General features: G+C 50.2%; 1 protein-coding gene across 3 annotated transcripts in view; it reads left to right on the top strand.

Annotated features, from left to right (window-relative positions):
• RIMBP2 (RIMS binding protein 2) overlaps positions 1-23,971 on the top strand; it is a 57,996-nt gene that overhangs the window by 8,701 nt on the left and 25,324 nt on the right. For all 3 annotated transcript variants that reach the window (XM_066200183.1, XM_066200186.1, XM_066200184.1), the window contains exons 4-9: positions 1,294-1,374; positions 5,421-5,543; positions 8,336-8,440; positions 11,862-11,912; positions 17,410-17,602; positions 22,290-22,441. In XM_066200183.1, coding sequence (XP_066056280.1) covers positions 1,294-1,374; positions 5,421-5,543; positions 8,336-8,440; positions 11,862-11,912; positions 17,410-17,602; positions 22,290-22,441 — 705 coding nt within the window. The remainder of the gene's footprint in view (positions 1-1,293; positions 1,375-5,420; positions 5,544-8,335; positions 8,441-11,861; positions 11,913-17,409; positions 17,603-22,289; positions 22,442-23,971) is intronic.

Genomic DNA, 23,971 nt, shown 5'->3' with positions numbered 1-23,971 from the left:
GCAGGTGGCGGAGCTCAGGTGAGAAGCGCTGGCCCGCTGTTCACGCTGGGCTCTGGCTGCCGGGGACGGGGCAGAAGGTGGCAAACGCTCATTAACCGGTTCGTTTCACCAGCAGGGAGGGTGGGCACTGTGAGCAGGGGATGGGATTGGCAGGAGGCATCTGCCTCTCGGGAAATGCTCTGGAAGTTTCGGAGCTTTTGTGGGCGCTGCCTGGGCAGCTCCCCACGGCTCACAGTGTGCAGTGGTGTGATTTGGGGTGTAGTCTCCAACAACTACATCTGGGAACTTGTGCGGAAACAGAACAGCCAGGAGTGTCCGAGGAGGCTGCTGGTTTTTCCTGAGCTCCATCTATTTTGATTCGGGTGACCTGGTGAAGCATTTCCACCCTGCTGGTCTGACCTTTGACTGTGTATTTGAGTTTTATTTACTGCTCTTTTCTCCAGTTTACACATACAAATCTACTCCTGAGGCTGCAGTTAATGCCTTGATCTTGAAGCACAGGTTCCTCACCTCCTGACTGCTGCGTTTGTGACCTGCCTGTCCCTGCAGGACAGAGGTTCTGAGTGTTTGTGTTGGGCTGTGGCTGTTTGCTGATATTAGAAACAGGTTTGCATTCAGAGTGAGGTGAAATGCGGGAATATAAAGGTGTGGACATGAGAATGCATTCCATGTGTATGGAATTTATACATCCCTGCCCTCAGAATGCCTTCTGGACCCCGAGATTGCTTTGTTTTCTGGGAGCTGAGTCTCCTCTCAGTTCTGAGTGAGGAGAGGCAGCCAAGTCTGAGCTCTTTGTTTCCTCCCCAGGGAGATTTCCATTATTATTTTTGCAGGCCCCAGGCCTGTGGAGCCAGGTCATCTCCCTCTGCCTGCACGTCTCTAATCAGATCATCCACTGCAAACACGGGGGTTTATGGCAGGGCCGCCCGTAATTGCAAATTAATCTGGTGCCTCTGCACCTCAGATCGCTCTTAATGGCTCGTTAATGCCAAATAATGCAAAACCACCACTTCCTTGAGCCCTTAATAGGATGTGCTGTAATGGAGACGGAGGGCTGTGACCCCTGTGTTTGTGGTCACTCCTGTGACCCCCTGGGTTTGTGGTCACTCCTGTGACCCCTGTGTTTGTGGTCACCCCCTGGGTTTGTGGTCACCCCCTGGGTTTGTGGTCACTGCTGTGACCCCCTGGGTTTGTGGTCACTGCTGTGACCCCCTGGGTTTGTGGTCGCTGCTGTGACCCCCAGTGTGTGTCTGTGGTCACCCCTGTGACCCCCCGTGTGTGTTTGTGTTGCAGGAGGATGAACTGAAGGATGCTGAGCAGGAGAGGAGCCTGCAGGATGCCAGCGTGTGCCCCCCAGCTCTGCGGCATGGCCAGGTAAGAGCAGAGCCCTGTCCTGTCCCCAGGTGTGACAGACACTGGGCTCTGCTGCTCTGTGGCTGCATGGAAAACACCTCATTGGAAATAAATCACCAGGAATGGTCCAGGGACAGGGGCGGTTTTCAGGGGAACATTCCTGGACTTCAGAGAGGTGCATCATGCCCCTGATGTGTGTTTTTAGCGTGGTAGATTGGCATTAGGCCTTGGGAAGAGACTTTTTTTGATGGTTTTGGTGAGCCTCAGTTGAAGAATTCTCTTCTTTTTCTGGAAAATTCCTGTCCATCTGAGCGGAGCCCAGCTGACGTCTCCCGTTGCTGACGAGCTGGGATTGGTTTCGTGTGAAAAGGCAGAGTTATTGTAATTCCTGATGGGAGGAGGCAGCCATGTGTGTCGCTGCGTCGCTTCATCTTATTCCCCCATCTGGCCGCAGGTTTCTCCCTTTCCCAGTGTGTTTCTCTTCTCTGTGTTTACACATCATCTTTGCTCTTTACCTCACGAGGCACATAAAGATAAAGTCCCCCTTGGGCAGTTGGATATCCTAGCTGCCACACCGTAATGTGCATCATTAGTGCAATGAAGGCTCAGTACTCTGCTGGCAATAAAAACGCGAATCCTCTGACTCCCAGCACGGCTGACAGTGCTTTATTACAGGTAGTGTTTGTCCTGAGGTACACTGGAGAAGTCTCCTAAAACCAGTTTGAAATCCAGAGGTCACCATTTGTCACGTTAGCCACTAAGGTAGAAATAAAGTTCCCCGTTACTATTGTAATGTCAGAATTCATCATCCTGTGGGGACCTGTTTCTTCTGTTCTATTAAATGCTGTGAGAGGCACAGAGCAAAGATTCCGGGTGTTTGCCCTGCTGATCTCAAACAACAGCCTCAGCACAACCAGGAACTCATGAGAAGAGAGCTGTCTCGCTGGCTGTGTACCCTGAATGCCAACAACCCCTTTGTTTTCCTCCTTGCCTACGAGATTTTCTGAGGTTTTTTACCCCACAGGCAGAGGCTGAGGACAGATGGTGCAGTTTAGATTGTTTTATGGCATTTGATTGCTCAGAACGTGTGGAACTCCCCAGCTTTGGATGCAGGATTCTGACAGAGTTAGGGCTGGGATGGTTTCAGGAGTTCCTGGGATGGTTTCAGAGGTGCTGGGGATGTTTTCAGGGGCCCTGGGATGGTTTCAGGAGCTGCTCCCTGTGGAATGCTCAGGAAGCCGAGGGCTCCTCTCAGACTGACCCAAAGCAGGGCACAGCGAGTGAGTGCAAAGACACGGGATGCAGAATAAATTGGTTTGATGAGTTGAACAGAGAGGCATCACAGATCAAAATGTTCCCTGCTCCTGCCATGAAATCAGGGCTGTTTCTGAGGCTCTCTATTTAGGTCAGCTGCTTTTGCCACTGGGAACATTGATGTTTTGATATGCTCCGTGAGTAATTCAAGTTCATGTGTATCCCATATGTTCTCCAGCAGCCTGCTTGGAGGGAGCATGAAAGTCACATTTCAGAGCAAATGTTGTCCAAAAGAGCAGAAGGGGATGATAGTCCCATCAAGCTCTGTGGTGCCATCTGGGTTATATAAATGTGTGTATCACAGCACTCCCTGTCACCAGAGGAGGGGTCCTGGTGAGTGTCCTGCAGAAACATGGAAGGGTGTCGGTGTTTCTGGGAGAAACAACAGGAGTTATCGCAAGGGGTTCGGTGGATTTGGTTCTGTTCTTTCCAGTCCTCAAAATCCAAACCTTGCTCTAAAGCTGATCTGGCAGAAGAGGAGCAGGGAAACGATCAGAGTCACTGGTGTGTCCCTGAGCTTTGGCACATCGGGGTCCCAAAGCGAAACCCTGGGATGTGTAAAACACCTGCAGTTGTGCCTGTCTCTGATCCATCTCTTCCCCAAATCCCACCAGCAGCCTGGTTTGTCCTGAGGGCCCCGCCCCTGCCGGCAGGAGAAGCTCAGAGCAGGAGCGAACTCTGCTCCCTTGCTCCCGAAAATAGCCAGAATATGACGACTGGGGAGTTTTAGAAAAACTTCTTCCAGAGGTGGGCAGTTGGTGTGAATTGTTTTGGAGACAGGGAAATCTAAAGTCTGACAAAAATAACCTCTCTTTGAGACTTGTTCAAAATACTGTACTTCATTAACGCAGAGGAAATGAACTGAGAATCCCGGACAGGAGCAGGATTGCCCCATTGTTCCCGGTACCTCACCCGTTCCTTTCTCCACCCCATTACCCCTCAACAACACACACCGACTGATCAGAACAACGTGAAGGACGCAGGAGTTAAAGGATTCTGAAAATCCACTGTTTAATAAGTTTCCTTGGTTAGAAAGAACTGAGAGGAAGGAAAAAGAAAAATCTGTGCACAGAAAAAAAAGAAAAAAAAAATCCTGAGTTTGACAATAATTGCATCAGTTCTTGTGGAAAACATGGTTTGTTCCCTTTTCCTCTCTTTTTTTCTAGTCCACTGCACTCCAAAGAGCCCTTGTGCAGAGCTGAATGCGAGGGCTGGCTGCGGCCATTTACGTTGTTTGGTCCATGGCAACGTTTGCAAGTTAACAAACCGGAGCCAGCAGGCAAATAAAAAAGGCTGAATCAGCTCTCAAAACATTGCATCAGGAAATGGCCAGCAGAGAGATCCGTGCCCGGGATTGCTCCGTGCCATTTGCTCTTGCATTAAAAAACAAAACAAAAACCACAAAACAAAACAAAAAGCAAAAAAAACCAAACCCCAAAACCAAAAACAAACAAACAAAAACACACACACACACACACACACACAAAAAAAAAAAAAAAAAAACAGAAAGAAAGGAAAAAAACCCCCCAAAAACCCCAAACAAACCACAAAATAAACCAAAACAAACCAGTAATGAATTGGGGAGGGTGAGGGGAAGGAATCTGTCACTCCTGCCCAGGGCTGAATCCTGAGCCCTGGGATTTATTTTTCCTTTCCCTGCCAGCCCAGGCTGTGCTGCAGCCACCGAGGAGAGCAGATGCTGCTTGGAGCTCTGCTCACCAGAAATGCAATTGCTTCCTCACCTTCTGCAAACACTGCAGAAAATGATGCAGGAAACCTTAAACATCACGCAGAAAATAATTCACATTATGTGGAAATAGTATTGGGGTTTTTTTACCCAGGTGTTTATTCCTGCTGGATTTTTCCCTAATGTGAAAGGTGCAGTTTCTGATATGGTGCAAGCTGTAATAATCCTGTTATGCATCAATACTGAGCTCAAACTCATAAAGCCATCAGGGCTAAGAAATCAAATTTTCAGCTGATCTGAATTAAGGAAAGAACTTTTCCATGACAGGCTAAAGTAATTCAATGCATTTTCTTGTTTTCCATGTCTGTTTATGAAGAAGTCACTGTCACTGATGAGTCACAGAATCCTGAACAAAAAGGCTTGATCCTGCTGAACTGGTTAACATAGGACCAAGTGACTTAAATCATAAAACAAATCTTATTTTATGAGCATCTGATCCTTTAAATACCTTCTGTACAGAAATGTTTTCAGGGAGGACAAGGAGTTCATTGCTGAAGAACGCTTGTTTTTGGATTGCAGGTACACTGATTTCAGGTGTTAACAGAGGCTGATCATGTGTATTTGAGTTTATTCTGAAGTCAGTTTACACTCAAAAGAGTCCAGGAGAAATGTAAATTTGAGTTTTATTATATACGTGTGTATGTATGTCAGATCTCTGCCTCTTTATGCAGCACACCCATCTCTGAGGCCCCTGAGACCCAGGGAATTTGGCAATGTTTTGGTTGTCATTCATTTTGTGCATGGTAGAGTGTGTTTGTTTAAACTGACATGACTTATGCATGACTCCAGTTTGGTGCCAGACTCTGGTCCCTGCTGAGAGAAGTGTTCTGTGTGTATGAGACACGCAGAGTTTCCTCAATGAGCATTCCCTTCGAGGTTCTGTGCTTTTTTTCCTCTTTCCTCTGAACCTTTTCCTCTCCCCATTTTTAACATGCAGAAGCATTTGTGTCAGTTTTGCCTCCGTCCCTTGCAGTTTGGGCAATAAACCCCATTTTATCCCTCCCAGGTAAAATCAGACTATGACCACCTTCGGGAAACCCTCCTCGGAGTGACCAAAGAACGAGATTTGGCTGCAAGGGGAAAACACCAGCTCCAAGCCAAGCTGGAGAACTTAGAGCAGGTCCTAAAGGTGAGTGTGAACCCTGAATTCCATCAGAATTCCCTCGGCCCAGCCCTTGCATTGCTCCTCCACCACTCCTGGTGCCCCTCTCAGGTCTGATCAGAGGTGTGGGGTGGGAGCACCAGGGGCTGGCAGGGACCTCACACAGCACAGACACGTCCAGAGACCTTTCCCTGACTCCTCAGCAGCGGTGCACCTTGCACTGGGCACTTATTTCAGCCAAAATGAGAGAGAGAGCACGAGAACAAGGACAAACTGCCCAGATGTTTTACTTCGGGGCGCACAGGCGACAGGACCCGTTCCATCCAGCTCCTTCTTGGGGAGCTTTGTGCTGAAAAACTAAAGGCTGGAAAACATCACCCTGGCAATTCCCTGAGTGCCCTCACCTGGGACGTGCTGCTGGGATCTGTTTGACAAATGCTGACCCAAAGGCAGCAGCTCACCTGTGCTGGGCGCTGCCCACTGTCTCAGAACAGGAGACACGACAGGACTAGCACAGGTGGGACAAAAGGGACAAAACCCTCACAGCTCAGAGCTCACAGACAACGCCCGGGGTGTGTTTGATGCCAGTGACTCAGAGCAGTATGGGCGAGGCTCCTGGGAAGAGCACACAGCTCCTGGGAAGCTGCACGGTGCCCAGACACCCTCTGCAGATAGAAATCTTTTTCATTACAGGTGGATATTACTCCCCCAGCATCCCTGTAACTTTCAAACACCCTCTTAATAAACGGGAGTTAAGAAAGATCTCTTTCTAGATTCCGATCTCCTCCCTGGTGAGCCTGGTATTAAAGATTTTTATTTTCCAAATGACATCCTATTCCCAGCACAGTCTGAGAGCAGAGGCACAAAGCCTTATCTGCAGCACCGGGTTATTGCACACAAACCCATTAGAAATCAGCACTTGGGAAAACAAAAAATTGACGAGAGCAGCCCAAAATATCTCTTATTGTCTGCAAGAGAGAGTTTTATCAGGCATATTTCTGAGCTGTAAAGAGCTGTTATTGCCTGCTACGCAGTGCCCAGAGCCCAGGGGGACAGCCAGGGAGGCTGACAGCTCTCAGCCTGGACGTTTGCAAAAGAGGCAGAAATTTCTCCACTTAGCCTCTGCTTGGGATTTATTCTTTTTTTGTTTGATTATAAACAACAACAACAACAAGACTTCTTACGGTGTAAGTGTTTCATCCTCAGCTGTGGCTTGTTTTCTGGGAGTTTTGTGAGGACTTGCTGCTTGCCTGTAGACATTTCTGCACTGCACACTGTACAGAAGTTCATGGGGAATGTCTGCTCTCAGTATTTTATAAGGACTGAGAAGAACAGCTCAGATTCCCATCTCGCCTGGAATAACACCACCCATTTCACCAACTAATCCTTCCTCGTGGTTTAAATTATCAGGGGGAAAAAAGTCTCATTTCACCCCTGCCCTGCCAGGGACCCCACAGCCCCCAGACAGAACAAAAACCCCATCCCTGCCCCGGCAGAGCACAGAACCCATCCCTGCCCCGGCACAGAACCCATCCCTGTCCCGTCACAGAACCCATCCCTGCCCTGGCAGAGCACAGAACCCATCCCTGCCCTGGCACAGAACCCATCCCTGCCCTGGCACAGAACCCATCCCTGCCCCGGCAGAGCACAGAACCCATCCCTGCCCTGGCACAGAACCCATCCCTGCCCTGGCAGAGCACAGAACCCATCCCTGCCCCGGCACAGAACCCATCCCTGCCCTGGCAGAGCACAGAACCCATCCCTGCCCTGGCACAGAACCCATCCCTGCCCTGGCACAGAACCCATCCCTGCCCCGGCACAGAACCCATCCCTGCCCCGGCACAGAACCCATCCCTGCCCTGGCACAGAACCCATCCCTGCCCTGGCACAGAACCCATCCCTGCCCTGGCAGAGCACAGAACCCATCCCTGCCCTGGCACAGAACCCATCCCTGCCCTGGCACAGAACCCATCCCTGCCCCGGCAGAGCACAGAACCCATCCCTGCCCTGGCACAGAACCCATCCCTGCCCTGGCAGAGCACAGAACCCATCCCTGCCCCAGCACAGAACCCATCCCTGCCCTGGCACAGAACCCATCCCTGCCCTGGCACAGATCCCATCCCTGCCCTGGCACAGAACCCATCCCTGCCCTGGCACAGAACCCATCCCTGCCCTGGCAGAGCACAGAACCCATCCCTGCCCTGGCACAGAACCCATCCCTGCCCCGGCACAGAACCCATCCCTGTCCCGGCACAGAACCCATCCCTGCCCTGGCAGAGCACAGAACCCATCCCTGCCCTGGCACAGAACCCATCCCTGCCCTGGCAGAGCACAGAACCCATCCCTGCCCTGGCACAGAACCCATCCCTGCCCTGGCACAGAACCCATCCCTGCCCTGGCAGAGCACAGAACCCATCCCTGCCCTGGCACAGAACCCATCCCTGCCCTGGCAGAGCACAGAACCCATCCCTGCCCCGGCACAGAACCCATCCCTGCCCTGGCACAGAACCCATCCCTGCCCCGACACAGAACCCATCCCTGCCCTGGCACAGAACCCATCCCTGCCCCGGCACAGAACCCATCCCTGCCCTGGCACAGAACCCATCCCTGCCCTGGCAGAGCACAGAACCCATCCCTGCCCCGGCACAGAACCCATCCCTGCCCCGGCACAGAACCCATCCCTGCCCTGGCACAGAACCCATCCCTGCCCTGGCACAGAACCCATCCCTGCCCTGGCACAGAACCCATCCCTGCCCCGGCACAGAACCCATCCCTGCCCTGGCACAGAACCCATCCCTTCTCCTTTTCCCCTGTCCCAGCACATGCGAGAGGCTGCGGAACGGCGGCAACAGCTGGAGCTGGAGCATGAGCAAGCCTTGGCTGTCCTCAACGCCAAACAGCAGGAGATCGAGCTGCTGCAGAAGGTACCCGGGACTGGGGTGGGACAGGGATGGGACAAGACAGGGACTGGGTCAGGACAGGGACAGGCAGGCGATGGAGCTGCTGCAGGACACGGAGCTCCTGCAGGGGACACGTGGGGACAGGGCCAGCAGGCAGGTGGGGACGAGCTGCAGGGACAAAGGGAACGTGGAGGGATGGCTCCCCTGGTGTCCAGGGATTCCCAGGCTGGTCCCTGCCCTGTCTGGTCCGTGGCCCTGCTCTGCCCTGTAGCAGGAGGGTGCTGGCCGTGCTGAGGGATTTATCCGTGTTCCTGCAGTGAACGCTCAGCGGCCCGAGCCCTGTGTGTGAGGTTTCCTGTTTCCCAGCAGGGACCAGAGGGGCACAAGGATTCCCTTTGCATTCCCACCGCTGCCCTCCGTGTTTGGCTGGGTAATCCTTGCGCATTTCTCAAATGTCGCGGAGGAACCCTGTCTGAATTTCTTGACCATCAGAATAGGAGGCCTCTGCCATTTCCAGGGCGCTGTTACCTTTCCCAGCGCCACTGAAATCACGGGGTTTCCTTGGTGTCCTCTTCCAGACATGCAATTCTTGCCGCCTTTCTCCAATAAATTAGATAAACTCTTGTCAGGGTCCTGACCCATCCCAGCTGATCTTTCCCTTCAGGAATGTGTCAGGTTAGCCCGGCAGGGGTTTGGTGTCCAGCCAGCATCAGCCCACCCCAGAAACTGAACACTTGCTAAAACACCTCATTTCCAAGGTCGTTCTCCAAATCACAAACCACTTTAAGACTCTTTCTTTTTCATTTTCCTCACTGCAATTTCTCAGTATTCATTATAACACAAAAACTGTGATGCTGAGTTTCAGTCCTGCCAAAGTCACTTAAGGCTGCAATTGTCTCCGTGCTAATGTTGGTTTTTCCAGTTGCTGGACTAGATTAAAACGCAGAAATAATGCTGCTAATGATCGTTTGGTGGGGAATTGGCACGGAGGGACCTTCTCAGCAGAATAAAGGATGCATCTAATATAGTTGCTTGAAATAGAACGCTGCAGTTGACCAAATGAAATCTTCCAGTTAATTTTCTTTTAGCCTTCCTCAATAAGTGTACTTAGGCACACTGTGAAATGCCATTCCGAGTTATATTCAGCTGTTATTATTAGAGCTGCCTCATAAATTCTGGCCTTAAATTTCCTGGCAAAGGAAAGAAATCAAGGGAAGATACAGCACTTCTTGCTAATTTTTGTTCCATTCTTCTAATAAATTCTCCTTTGGACTGGCAGCGGGAGAGAGATCTGTGTGCTCCTCTCTGCAGTCCCTGTGCTCAGCTGCACATCAAGCACAGCCCAGGTTCACCCAGTGCAACAAGCTCAGGAGACAAATTTTATTTGATTTTAACAGATATATTTTTTAACAGATTGTTTTATTTTAACAGATTTATTTTAAATAAATCTGTTACCTGAGGAACTATAACACATCACTGCCAGCTTTAAACAGGAGCTGCTGGCCCACGTTTCATCCAGAGCTGGCCTCCCAATGGACCCAGCACACGTGTGCTGAATTCTTTTCTCCCCTTTTTTAAACTGGAGTCGTCTTTACTTGAAGAAGTGTTCCCAAAGGGAAGCAGAAAGGCTGGGCAGTGGCAGGATGGGATTTCACACTGTAAAATGTGCCCTCCAGAGCAGAGCCGGCCACCGCCCCAGCCCCGTGTCCCCTTTGGAACATAAATAGAAGTTCATTCTCCCTTTCGTGCGTGTACAGAGCGAGCGGAGTTTTCAGCCCAGAGGGAAGAGCACAGTGCTGCCCACCAGGGCTTTGCGCTGGGGGGGACTCAGGTGTGTTTCTCTTTAAGAAAACCCGAACACAAGCAGGTTGATGTTGAGGAGAGATAGCCACGGCTGCAGGTCCTGTCATCATTAATCCCCAGCTCGGGCTCTGGGGGGTTTTATTAAACCCGCGCTGATGGATGGCTCAAGGCTTTCCCTCAGCTGCTCCTGGAGACGGTTCCTCATCCCCTGCCTGCAGCCAGAGTTACCACAGGGTACAGCGCTGGGGTGGGCTGCAGGGCCAGGGGCTGGCACCCTGCAGGGCACAGGGGGCACTGGGGTCTGGGGGTTGGCTTTGGGTTTGGGTCTGTGGGTTTGGGTCTGGGGGTCTGTGGGTTTGGGTCTGGGGGTTTGGGTCTGTGTGTCTGGGGGTCTGTGTGTCTGGGGGTCTGTGGGTTTAGGTCTGGGGGTTTGGGGGTCTGTGGGTTTGGGTCTGGGGGTCTTTGGGTCTGGGGGTCTGTGGGTTTGGGGGTCTGTGGGTTTGGGTCTGGGGGTCTTTGGGTCTGGGGGTCCATGGGTTTGGTCTGGGGGTTTGGTCTGTGGATTTGGGTTCCTGGTTTGGTGTCCCTGGGTTTGGGTTTGTGGTTTTGGTCTGTGGTTTTGTGTCCCTGTTTTTGTGTCCCTGGGTTTGTGTCCCTGTTTGTGTGTCCCTGGGTTTGGGTCCCCGTTTTCGGGGGTGACTCTGTGGCCTGACCCAGCTCCCACTGAAGGATTAGGGCAGCCCTGGGGGAAGTGAAGTTGAGCAGGGCTGGCTCCGTGTCCGTGCTGGGATGTCTGGCACGTGGAATCAGTCTGTGGGTGTTGTCCCCACTAAACGGGAGGTTTGTGGGGAGGAAAGTGCAGGACGGCACCTGGTTAGCAGAACTTGGGCTTATCCTGGGCCAGCCTCAGTAAAGGAGACAGCGAAAACTTAAATGGAAATAAAATGGGGACAACCCAAAGTCACCGAGTGCTATTTACTTGGTTTTAAGGTTTAGACTTTCCCCCACCAAAATTTGATACCTGAGTTTCTGAGAAACATAAAACACACTTTTCTGTCCCTATTTATTCCCTCTTTTTGTCTTTGAATCAGCGGATTGGACCTGAAATTTTGGTCTCCCCTTTTCAAAGAGCCTGTCTTGTGGCTGCCTTGTTTCGTGAGCTTTGTTTCTCTCACTTTGGTGATAAATCCTGTTATTTCCTTTGCTGATAAATGCTGCTGCTCCATTGAAAGAATGAGCTCCGTTGTTGCGTTGCTTTCTCCCAGCTGCCCTGGGAGGGGTCAGCACCAGGGACCCCTGCAATGCTCGGCAGCAAACTCCCTCTCAGTGTGAATTTATTTAATTTAGAGGCTCCAGAGAGCTCCCAGCCGGTGCTGCCGTGTGCTGGGCGTGCCTGTGTTGGTCCAGCGCTGCTCCGGAGCCTCGCTGAGCTCCAGGCTCCCAAAATAAACGTTTATTTTATTTCTGGGGCTGGGAGAGCGGAGCAGAGCTGGCACAGCCTCCCCTGCTGGCTGGGAGCTCTGGTTTGGGGATAAATGTGCTGCTCTGTGTGCTCAGAGCATATTGTGTGTGGCATGACTAATTCACTCTCCCTCTTCCCCCTTTTCCCTCTTTTTTTTTTCCCCTTTTGCACACAAACAAGGCTCAGGTTGAAGCTAAGAAGGAACATGAAGGAGCAGTTCAGTTGCTAGAGGTAAGAAAGATCCTCTGGGTTCCCTGGGCTTGTTCAGGTCCCTCCTGAGCAGGGGAATTTACAGCGTCATCACTTGTGAGCATTTCAGGGAATATGTAGGCAAATAGGGTTTTGTGTTTTTAGGTTGTTTTTTTTTTCTCTCTTCTTATAATTGCATCCTTTAAGATTTATAATTCAGTCGGGAGTGCATTAGGCTGAGCTGTTGGAAGTGATGTACGTTTCTCTTTTGGCACCATTCTTTTTTTTTTGTGAAATGCTATTAAAGGGAGTGATTAATGATGAGAATTTTGATTTATTAGGCTGGAAATACAGCAGCAAATACCAATCAGTTACCTAGGGTTCCTAATTAAATACTGTCTAATAAACGTAAAGCAACATGTTAAAGAGCCAGAAATTGTAAGCCTAATGAAAGAATTGAGATGCTTCAAAAAAACCTTCAAAGGGTGTGCTGGAAAGAGAACACTTCTTTTTTCTGCCTGAGGAAAAGGCATTAAATGGTTTGAAGTGTTAATGAACATATCCTAAAGAACGTGCAAAAATCTGGGTTGATAATAGCAGGTGCACTGTCAATATTTCATTTAGAAATTTGCTTTTTTCTAAAGGTCATTTCCAGCCCTTTTACCTTCCCACAGTATTTCTGTATGTACTTGCTGGCCATACTTTGGTGAAAGGTTTGGGTTTTTTTTTTTTTTTCTGGTGCATTGATCAACTCTAAAAAAATAAAATAAAATAAAGCATTTATTATTATCTATAAAAGTTAATATTCCCACAGATTTTTTTACACAGGCTTTCATAATCATCCTATATATTAAGTTTGTTTTAGCTTCCAGACACTAAGCTGAAGTTCTTATTGAATGCCTGGTGGAAAGTAGGCAAACAGAAACAAGAGAGAAAAGGGATTCTTTACCCCCCCCAAGCTGAGCACAATTCTTATTTGGCTGATTTGTCTGCAACCTGTGATTTGCATAACCCCAGCAGGGTTTCCAAAGCTTTTGCTTTTTATTGCCACCAGCACATTTATTTTTTAGCCTTTTATGGAGTGTGCCTTTTGCGGTTCCAGACCAGCAGCAGTGTTGGTTTCTGCAGCCCGGTTTGTCGTGTTGATGCATGTTTTTACACGTGTAACTGTTCTGATAGACTCTGCTTTGAAATGTGAAAAAAAAAAAGGGAAAGTATTCAGAACTGTTTTGATTTCTCGGTTTATTTTGCATCTCTTTGTTTACTGTGTCTTGTTTGGGATTTATTGCTTTGCACTTCATGCAGAACACCTTGGACAGCATGCAGGTATTTTAGGGCATAAATTCTCCTTTCCCTGTCCTGAGCCCTGCACTCCTCCCTTGGCAATGGGAACAATCCCTGCCTCCCCTTGCATGGGATGTGTGCTAGAACCATTGTTATGCAAGCATGCTTTGCATTTATTCGTTCATTTCTCGGCCTAACACCAAATCATCACAATCAGGGTGCTTCTCTGCAAGAAATTAATCTCGGCATGGATTAATGAGAGATCCTGGGATCCTGGTTTCCAAAGTCGGTTCCTCACGAGCATGCCCAGTAGGAATGGTTTGGTGGTTTCCTCCAGGCTGTGACTCCTGACTGTGTGGGTTCTGTCTGAATTCAGGTGGTGCCTTTGCCTGCTCCGTGGGGTATTTTCCCCCGGGGCTGATCACATGGAGTGGAAGCCCTCGGTGCTCCGTGAGCAGTTAAACCGGGAGGTGGCACCTGCACACAGAACGTGCTGGCTGCTGCTCTGAATTCGCACCTGTCCCCGTGGAAAGCTGCTCATCCTGCTCCCTGTCCTGTGTGCCAGTGTCTGTCTGTCTGTCTGTCTGTCAGGGCTGGAGCCTGCTGCGCTTTCCCTTTCTGGCTTTCAGCAGCAGTGCTGGGGCTGCCGAGGAGCCCGGCAGTGCCAAGTGCCAGACACTCAGTCTGCTCCGGGCAGGGATGGCTCAGCCCCAAACCTGCTGCGGGCAGCTCCAGGGACAGCTGGGACACCTCTGTGCCACCCTGCTCACACAGGGACGGGGCACAGGGTAACAGTCCCAGTTCTGAGCTGTGAGCACAGGAAAAAACCCAACTCTGAGCACCGGTTCAGTGGCAGGAACAAGGCACGGGGTGGCAATTCACAGCTCTGAGCTGTGAGCTCAGCTTCAGTGGCGGGGTAAAACAGGGCACAGGGTAACAATCCCAGTTCTGAGCTGTGAGCACAGGAAAAAATCCCAGTTCTGAGCTGTGAGCACAGGTTCAATGGCAGGAACCACAGCACAGGATAACAGTTCACAGCTTGGAGCCTGTGAGCACAGGTTCAGTGGCAGGAACAGGGCACAGGGTAACAATCCCAATTCTAAACCTGTGAGCACAGGGTCCCGATTCCCAGCTCTGAGCTGTGAGCACAGGGTAAAATGTACAATTCTGAGGTGTGAGCACAGGGTAACAATTCCCAATTCTGAGGTGTGAGCACAGGGTAAAGATCCAAAATTCTGAGCTGTGAGCACAGGTTCAGTGGCAGGAACAGGGCACAGGGTAACAATTCCCAATTCTGAACCTGTGAGCACAGGGTCCCGATTCCCAGCTCTGAGCTGTGAGCACAGGTTCATGGAAGAACCAAGGCACAGGGTAGAAATCCCAGTTCTAAACCCGTGAGCACCTCCTCCCTGCGGGGACAGGGACACGTGCACATTTCCCTCAGTCAGGTGGCTCTGGCTGGCGGACAGCAAGGCTGGGACACGCCTGGAGTCAGGAGCAGGGATGAGCACGGGGACCCCTCCTGGTGCCCCAGCCATGGCTCTCATGGTCAATTATCTCTGTAAAGTGCCAGCTTCGTGCTCGCTTCTAACTCACAACCCCACTAAAAATAAGCAGTAAAGGCATTTCTCTTCCAGGCTGCCTACTGCCGTGAGAGAACCTGAAATCTCTGCGTGCTCGGAAGAAAAGGCAAAGAAGGCATTTACTGCAATGCAAACAATTTTTAAGTTCATAACTAATATTAATACTTTCTCAAAAATACTTGTAAGGCAGCTTTAGCTTCTTGTTGAGGTCTGGATTGTGATGCTTTTGGTTTTTATTTTGTGCTAGAGTTTCCATGGCTGCTCGGGGAAAGGTCAGTAATATTCTTAGAGAGTTGAACAGCTCATCCTTTAGCTTTCCATGGGAAAGTGGGGACCAAACAACCCAACCCAGTTTTCTTCTTTCTTTGCTTAATGTCCTTTAGAAACTGCGCATGGATGCCGTTCTCATGCAGCAAATTTACAAGTAGCAAAGTCTGACATTTCATTTGCTCGAAACCACAGCAAAAAAAAAAAAAAGAAAAATGAAAAACAAAACCCCCCCAAGCATTTCATGTTTGTGAAAAACTCCCACAATGTCTGATTCTTACTGTTCTTCCTTTCATAACCAATCAGATGGATACCCTGAGACTCCCTTTGCAGAAAAAAAATTAATTTGTGTGTTATGAATGCAAAGAAATTATGTCTTTAAAATTCACTCTAACTTAAAAGAAGCATTTGTTACAAGAAAAGGAACAAACAGTGCCACCTTGTATAGCAGAACATTTGGATTTTTGGGTTCTTCTGGGCACTGTAAGTATTTTCCTTTAGCTAGGAGCTTTTTATAGGTGGCATGGAATACGTGTTCTTTTCTTGATGTATAAAATGTACGGCTTTTCTTACGCTACTGAGAATGGTTTTTTCTTTAAAAAAACCCAAAACTCCTGGTTCAGTTGAACGAATTTAATTGCTCTCCAGACTTCCTTGGTTAGTACAGCTGCTTAGCTGAGCACAGGAGGGGTTTTTAATGAGGGAAGGTGATGTTTGTTCACCAGAAAGCCAAACTGGGATCCATTAATATATCCTTAATTTAGTATTAATAATTAGAGTATATCCTTGCTGTAGCTGGCCCAGGGAATGTGCCGGTTTGGAGAAAGGGGGTTTCAAGCTGTTTGGAGTCAAACCTGCAGAACCCCCTGAGCTGCCCGTGCCCTTTGTCACTGCTTCCAGCCCGGGAATGTGTCTGACATCCCCCCTCACCTTCTCACACCAGAATTCATCAGTTATTCTGTGCAGGCAGATTCCCAGGCCACAGCACAAGCTTATCTTTTGGCTTCCATTTTCAAAACCTGATGCCTCAGAATTCAAGCAGAACTGCTGTGTTTTGGTGCCTCTCCCAGAGCCTCTCCTGGCTGGTGCCTGGAGCCCCTGGCGTGCTTTGGCTTTCCTGTGCCAGCGTTGTTTTGTTTTAAGGGCAGCTCAGCCACGGGCTGGGCCCGAATTCTGCAGCAGCCACCGGGGCTTTTCTGGCTCTTGTTGGCTTTTAATCCACAGATGTTAATGCAGCAGTTTAGGAGGCTTCAGCTGAGTAGCAGAGGATGGGCAAACCACCTGGTTTTCAGAGGAAGCTGGGAAAGCACGCAGAACTGGCATTCACATGGGCAAAGGAGTCACAAAACTGTAGGATCTCCTCGCAGGTGTTCTTGGCAGTGGTTTCTTTGGCACTGCCCGGATAGAAGATGAGGGATTTCCCCTTTGGAAGGCGGTGATGGAAGGAGAAAGCCCCTCAGGGCTGCAGGGCTGCCCATGGGTTGTGTTCAGGGTGTGGGTGGGAGTGTGGAGGGAGGCTGTGACCTCTCCCCAGTCCCTGTGCTCTCCTGGCCCCTGGCAGCCCCCAGGGAGGCTGTGACTTCTCCCCAGTCCCTGTGCTCTCCTGGCCCCTGGCAGCCCCCAGGGAGGCTGTGATTTGTCCCCAGTCCCTGTGCTCTCCTGGCCCCTGGCAGCCCCCAGGGAGGCTGTGACCTCTCCCCAATCCCTGTGCTCTCCTGGCCCCTGGCTGCCCCCAGGGAGGCTGTGACCTCTCCCCAGTCCCTGTGCTCTCCTGGCCCCTGGCAGCCCCCAGGGAGGCTGTGACTTCTCCCCAGTCCCTGTGCTCTCCTGGCCCCTGGCTGCCCCCAGGGTGGCTGTGAGTTGTCCCCAGTCCCTGTGCTCTCCTGGCCCCTGGCAGCCCCCAGGGAGGCTGTGACCTCTCCCCAATCCCTGTGCTCTCCTGGCCCCTGGCTGCCCCCAGGGAGGCTGTGAGTTGTCCCCAGTCCCTGTGCTCTCCTGGCCCCTGGCAGCCCCCAGGGAGGCTGTGATTTGTCCCCAGTCCCTGTGCTCTCCTGGCCCCTGGCAGCCCCCAGGGAGGCTGTGACCTCTCCCCAGTCCCTGTGCTCTCCTGGCCCCTGGCAGCCCCCAGGGTGGCTGTGACCTCTCCCCAGTCCCTGTGCTCTCCTGGCCCCTGGCAGCCCCCAGGGTGGCTGTGATTTGTCCCCAGTCCCTGTGCTCTCCTGGCCCCTGGCAGCCCCCAGGGTGGCTGTGATTTGTCCCCAGTCCCTGTGCTCTCCTGGCCCCTGGCTGCCCCCAGGGAGGCTGTGACCTCTCCCCAGTCCCTGTGCTCTCCTGGCCCCTGGCTGCCCAGAGGAGGTGTCCGGGCGGGTGGTGTCAGTGTGTCTGTCCCGCTGTGTGTCCTGCAGGCCAAGGTGCGGGAGCTGGAGGAGAAATGCCGGACGCAGAGCGAGCAGTTTAACCTGCTGTCACGGGAGCTGGAGCGCTTCCGGCAGCAGGCGGGCAAGATCGACCTGCTGAGCCACCCCCTGGGCCCCCCCAGCGCCCCTGCAAAGTCCCTGGCACAGCTCATGAACGGGATTGCCACTTCCATAGGCAAAGGTAAGCCTCTGCTGCTGCGCTGGGTGTGCTCGGAGTTCCCTGCATGCACTCAGAGCATCCTCACTGAGCTTGGTCTGGTTTGTGTCTGTGATGTGTGTGGTGTACACAGAGGGTCCTGCGCACACAGGACATCTCAGAGCATCCTCACTGAGCTTGGTCTGGTTTGTGTCTGTGATGTGTGTGGTGTACACAGAGGGTCCTGCGCACACAGGACATCTCAGCATCCTCACTGAGCTTGGTCTGGTTTGTGTCTGTGATGTGTGTGGTGTGCCCAGCATTTCCTGCACGCACAGAACAGAGAACCCACTCCTGGTTCTGTCTGGGGACACTTCCCCACTGAGCTTGTTCTGGTTTTATCTGTAACGTCTGTTGGATTGTGTGTTATTCCATGTCAATCACACCTTAGGCTGTATTATTCCCTGTCAATCACACATTAAATTGTGTGTAATTCCATGTCAATCACTCCTTTCATTGTGTGTTATTCCATGTGAATGACACATTCAATTGTGTGCTCTCCCATGTGAGGAGTGTGATCAGCATCACCCAGGCTGGAATCGCTTCAGCTGCCCTGCACAGAAACAGCTGACAGGTCGTTCCCATTACTGACAAATTCCCCCAGAGTAGTTTGGAAATCGGCATGAGAAGGAGCTGGCAGAGTTAAATGGTCCTGACTTGTTTCCCTGTGGAGAAGCTGTGAGGCGCAGGACTGGAGATCAGGAATGATTTCCCTGCTGCTGCAGACGAGCAGTTTCTGTCAGTGAGGGCGCTGAGCTCCGTGTGACGCTCCGGGGCAGCTGAGGTGACATCCCTGTGTCATTTCAGCTCAGTGGCTCTGGCTGTGTGTGCCTGGGCTGCCTGAGCACACCTGGAGCCCTCTGTGTGCCTGGCCCTGCTCGGGCTCTGCTGCGGCCCCACGTCTTCCCTGAGTGGGAATTAAAGGCACTAAATGGAGAATTCCGAAGGCATTTCCCGAGAGACAGCAGAATTCAGTAGAAATTTCCTCAATGCCAGCAGCGATAGCTCCTCATGTCTCTAAGGGCAGGATTTTCAAAGCAACAATTAATTTAAAAGGAGAGGTAATTAGGTATTGAGCTGTCCTTCGGGCAGAAGGGAAGGTCCAGCCTGTATCACTGGGCTTGACTTAATGGGAAATGAAAATCAGCTAAACATCTTTTAGGCACTCAGACTCTCCAAGCTACTTTATACCTATGCTGATGGAAAAACCTTTTTAAAAGCTTTAAAACGTGCCAAGCTGAAACGTGCCAGGTAAGCCCTGAGCGAAACCACAGCAAGCACGGCCAGGTCCGTGCCCAAGGCATTTCAGGGCCTCCCTCTCCAAACCTTTCCTCAAACCCTGTTGGTCTGTACAGGACTGGGGGCTCAGGGCGTGCAGCTCTGGTGTCTGAACATCAGGACAACCCTGATCCCCAGGGTGAATGCGCTGACGGCAGTAAATCGTGTCTGAGCAGGTGGGCAGGAATTCTCGTTATCGAAATCGGCCCCTTCTCGCAGTGATGGCAGAGCACAGCAGGTTCTTCAGACCACAAGTGGAATTATTTTTATTGTGTGTGAGGAGGAAAAGAACACGAGAGGGAACGCAGGGACAGCTCTCAAGGCAAAGCAAATGATGGAAATGAGATCAGTTTATGACCAGCTGCTTTGCCTTAATTGGTGATGTTTGAATGGATCAGGAAATGAAATAAACCGAGCCAGGATGGATTAGAGCAGAAAAAGTTCACTTTAAACGTTCAATAATGTCACAATCAGATACAGAAGCCTTAAGATTTATTATTCATCAGTTAAGAGGCTCGTTCAAATGGTCTCTCTAGATAATTTAGGTAGTCCATATGGAATCAGCAATTGCAATAAATAAAATGGAGGGTCTAATTGTAGTGCAAGCATGAATGGATTTAATTCTCCTGAAACGCTTAAATTGGATCTGGTGCTCTTCCTTTTTCCTTGATAAGGTGTTCTTCAGACTTCCTTAGCAAATATTTGCCAGTCATAGGAAAATAAAGGCCATTTTAAGCCTAGACTGATTTAAAAAGGCTTCATGGCCAAAACCCCTGTGGCTTTATAAGGTTCTTCTCTAGTATTTAAAGGAAAAAAAAAAGACATTTCTAGATGCTGCTGTGTGTTCGTATGAGCTGACCTCTTGTATATTTTATTTTTAACTCTGTATTTTTTCTCCAGAGGGAAAATACAAAAGCAGAGGTGTTTTACTGGGGTTTGTTTGTTTTCTTTTTTGTAGGTTCCCAGTTAACAAGCTTTAAAAAAAACAGTGTGCAGCTCCGATTCCTTCTCGTTCTTGCTGCTCCAGCCCAGGGCCCTCAGTGTAATTGCCTTGGATGAAGGAGAGATGCAGGTTTAATGGGGTTCTTTTTTTTGGAGGCAAACTCAGGCCAGTTTTTGGCCGCAGCTTTTTTGTCTGTGCTCCTGTGCTCAGAGCCTGCAGGGGCAGAGCAGGAGCAGGTGATTCCAGCAGATCCTCTGCAGGAATGATCAGGAGATCACCGGCAGATGCGCAGGAGGAATGCTCTTCCTGCACTCTGAATCCCAGCTTTGGTTTGGATTTTTTTGCTTTGCAAAAGCATAACTTGGTGATGCCTGCGTTTATTTTTCAATCCAGCAGTGAATTGACGTGGAATATTTGCCTGATAACCTTTTCAAAAGGCTCCTCTGCAGAGCACACAGGAGCTCACTGCTGCAGTTGTTTGATGGGGCGTATTTCTGACACAAAAACCTGCTCTTCCCAGTTCATGCTCTTGCTGTCGGATGTTCAGTGCCTCTGCTGGGCAGGGGGGTGTCTGTGGTGTTAATATCATCAGCACTAATTACTGAACCCTTTCTCAATAATGATGGTGGAGCAGACATGGAATTATCTGTGTGCCCAGGCCCTTGCTGCAGCCACAGCCACCACACACCTTCCTCTGCTGTGTGTTAAGGACTCGGGGTGAATTTCGTGTGCCTTATTTCCCAAACCTGACAGATCCATATCTTGCAGCACCTTGATGTTCCTGGAGTTCCCGATCGTGAGTGTTCCTGTGCTGGTTATTATCCCGCATGGATGCAAAGCAAGGGCTGCACTGCCCTAGAACCTTCCTCCACATTTTGTACCCGGTGGCAGCAATTTCAAAACAAAGCCTGGAGAGTGCAGGAGGTCCGAGACCAACCCGAGGCTTCCTTTGAATGAATAATCACAGTTGGCCCGATTATTTATAGCCTGGCAAGCACATTAACAGCAAACAGAAGGAGCTGAATTGGCTCAGGCTCCTGAACAGGGAGGACTTTTCTGTCATCGATGTGAGACAGGTTCCAAGAATAAAAAGTGTGCCCTTTTCCAGCCTGGGGACTGCTCTAAGTGGGGCTGGCTGTAATTAATCTTTTGTGTGGTGACTTGTGTTATTTCCCTGCTGTCAATGTGCTTGTGCTGGCCTGCTGTAAATTACAGCGATGCAGGGAAAATTAATCATTTTGGGCTAATGAGCGCACCAGAAAAAACCTCTGATGGTGTTCTTGGGGCTTATTCTCCTCTGCGGGGTGAACAAAGGGGTTCCTCTGATAATTCCTGGTGACGTGGATTGGGAACCTTGAAATTCAGTAGAAAGCATTTCTGTCCATTCTGGCAGAACAGGAGAGGAAACGCTGAACCCACACACATTCAGGGGCTGAAAAATGAGAGCCCAGGCTCGTTATGTTAATGAGAGGCAGAATGCACTCTGCACATCTGGATGTGCCAGCAGCTCACTGTGCTCTGCTGTAGCTGCTGCTGCTGCAGGGAAAATCTAGCTCAGCTTACAGTTCCAGAGCTTTGGGGAATAAACCAACAGTAAAAGGAAAAATGTGCAAGTGGTTTTACTCAGATTTATCAGTCTCTCTTGCAGCCTCGATGACGTTGTTCTTTTCACTTGTCTCACCTCTGGTTTTCACCTGGGTCGGGGGAGGTAACAGTGTTCAGCCCCTTGGGAGGTGATTCAGTGTGCAGTATAACCTGTCTTTTCTTCCAAACTGCTTTCAAAAAGCGCAGTAACAATCTTCCAAAAGGATTTTTGGAGATTTTTCCTTTTGCACAGCCTTGGTTTCCACGTTTTAGAAACTGGAGGGACGGCCCTGGGATCATTAGTGTGGTTTAGTGCTGGTGTCAGCGAGGAACTCCTGGGAAATATGGAGCAGGTGCCCCCGGCACCTCCTGCCTGCCAAAAGTCAAACAGCTTCATTGCAAAATGAGCACCCTGCCAACTAGATCATCAGCACTTCGGTCTCTTTGTTCCGAAGGGAAATGGATGACTTGGTTCCGGTTTCCAGTATGTGCCAGAGCCCCCAAAGGAATAAAGGTTCCGTCAGCAGCTGTGGGTGCTGGCTGTGTCACACAGTGTGTCACATCCCTTCCCCACACACAGCGAGGGGCTGGGAACAAAGGTGGGGCTCTTTTCACTGGGGGAAACTTTACCTGTGAGTTCTTTGGATTTAAATGCCTTCACTTCCTGCCTTGTGTCTTGTTACTGTTGTTGACTCCGGCGATTTACCAGCAGCCTGGGAGCGGGCAGTGAGCTGGTGCTCTGCGCTCTGCCCACCTCAGGCTCCCTCCTGAGGGGTTGGTAGCAGGAGAGGAGAATCCCCTTCTGCTGTGCGCTGGCAGTGCTCCTGCCCCCCTCCTGACTCTGCTGTGTGCTCTCTTGGCTGCCAGGTCATGAAAGCCCTTCTGGGAGTCGCTGTGTGATTTCAGAGTTCATCCGACCCCTTCAGATATCTGGAGACAAACCAGAACAGCTGTCTGTCAAACCTACATTCCTGTCCAAGTCAAGGTCTGGGACCCCAAGATGCAGATTTGATTCAGACGTGAGTCTTTTTGGATTTTTTTCCTGAAAAATGATTCAGGGCTGAGGCTTCTCTGCTCCAGCAGGCTGATGCAGGCTGATCCACCTGCTTTTACGAAGTCAAGACATGAACGTTCTCATTTCCTGAGGCAGCTTGGGAACGTGATCAGGGGGAATTTAAGTGATGTTTTCAAAGGAGCTGCAGGGGATGTCCCAGTTACACAGAGCAGAAATCAGGCGTGTGAGGAGCTGGAGCTCCTCTGAAGATCTCAGTGATGCACACAGAGAATTCCAGTGCTGCTGTGGGGCTGGGTCAGGCAGGTTTGGCTTAGGCTTGGGTTTAGGCTTAGGCTTAGGTTTAGGCTTAGGGTTTAGCAGTGCTTCGCTCCATCCCCCAAAGGTGAGGTTTGGCACAGCCTGGGCAGAAGGAACAGGAATTCCTGCAGTGCCCAGGGAAGGGTGACAGGAAAAGGGCTCGCTCTGCAGGACTGGTTCTCTGCCTGGTTCTATGGTGTGTGAATCTCCCCCCGCAGCTGCCACCTGCTCACAGCCCCTCCAGCTTCCCCTAAAGGATTCTGAGCCGGGAAAGTGGAGGTGAAATTGCGGGATGTTGTCACTAAAGCCATTCAGCGCTACATTCTGTATTCAGTCACACTTCTGAAGGGTTCTGGTCCTCCTTTCTCAGGAAGCTTTTCTGCTTTCCAGTGGAATTCCAGTGGAAATCCAATGGGAAGCTCACAAGGGCTTTTCAAAGGTGCCACATCAGGTTGATTTTTCATATTTAGGACAAAATTTAAATATAAAAACTGCACAGAACAAATGTTTGAAACTCTGCAGAAGGGTGTTATCTTCTATTAAATACCCTGGTTAGGATGGGCAGATAGCCATGAGGAAATGATCCTCGGATTTTAGCCCTCATCTCAGGAAATCCCTTTGCTAATTTTTACAGGAATAAATAAGCTGCAACTCTGTGCATATTTTCTACCTATGCTATATTCATTGATACTGGAAACACGAAAGTCGATGGAATCAAAATGTTTCTAAATGGATCACAGGCCTGAGGATATTCAACAAAACATTGGATTCTTGTCGAGTGGGAATTCCATGGGCATATCTGAGGATTATCCACAGGAAACATTTGTGTACATTTGTGTAGCAGCATTACTGAAAAGTGGAAACATTCACTGCTTTTTGAAGAGGCCACAGAAAAAGCAGCTTAGCGAGGAGACTTAGGGAAGCAGAACTAACAGCCAGGCACAAAAGAGGCACACGTCAAATTTAATTCCCCTTTTCTATTATTTTTGAGTTATCTCTCACTGAGAATGTCAAGCCCTCTTTTGCAGAACTGAACGTTTTGTGCCTTCTAGAGTGTAATTATGTGATACACTCTTACATTATGCAAGCTCACAGAAATTAAGCTCCGTTCCTTTTTAGAGATACCCGGACCCAGGGGAGGGCGTGTGAGTAAAATCTGAAAAATGGAACATAATGCTGGGAAGTCTGAAGTAAATAAATGTATAAATAGATCGGTGGTGCTCTGCAAAAAATATGT

This window comes from Chamaea fasciata, unplaced genomic scaffold, assembly GCF_029207755.1.
Source record: "Chamaea fasciata isolate MVZ Bird 193981 ecotype frontalis unplaced genomic scaffold, bChaFas1.0.hap1 SCAF_18, whole genome shotgun sequence".
In the NCBI taxonomy this organism is placed as follows: Eukaryota; Metazoa; Chordata; class Aves; order Passeriformes; family Sylviidae; genus Chamaea; species Chamaea fasciata.
The sequence above is the reverse complement of the archived record's forward strand: the minus strand, read 5'-3'. Positions and strand labels throughout refer to the sequence as shown.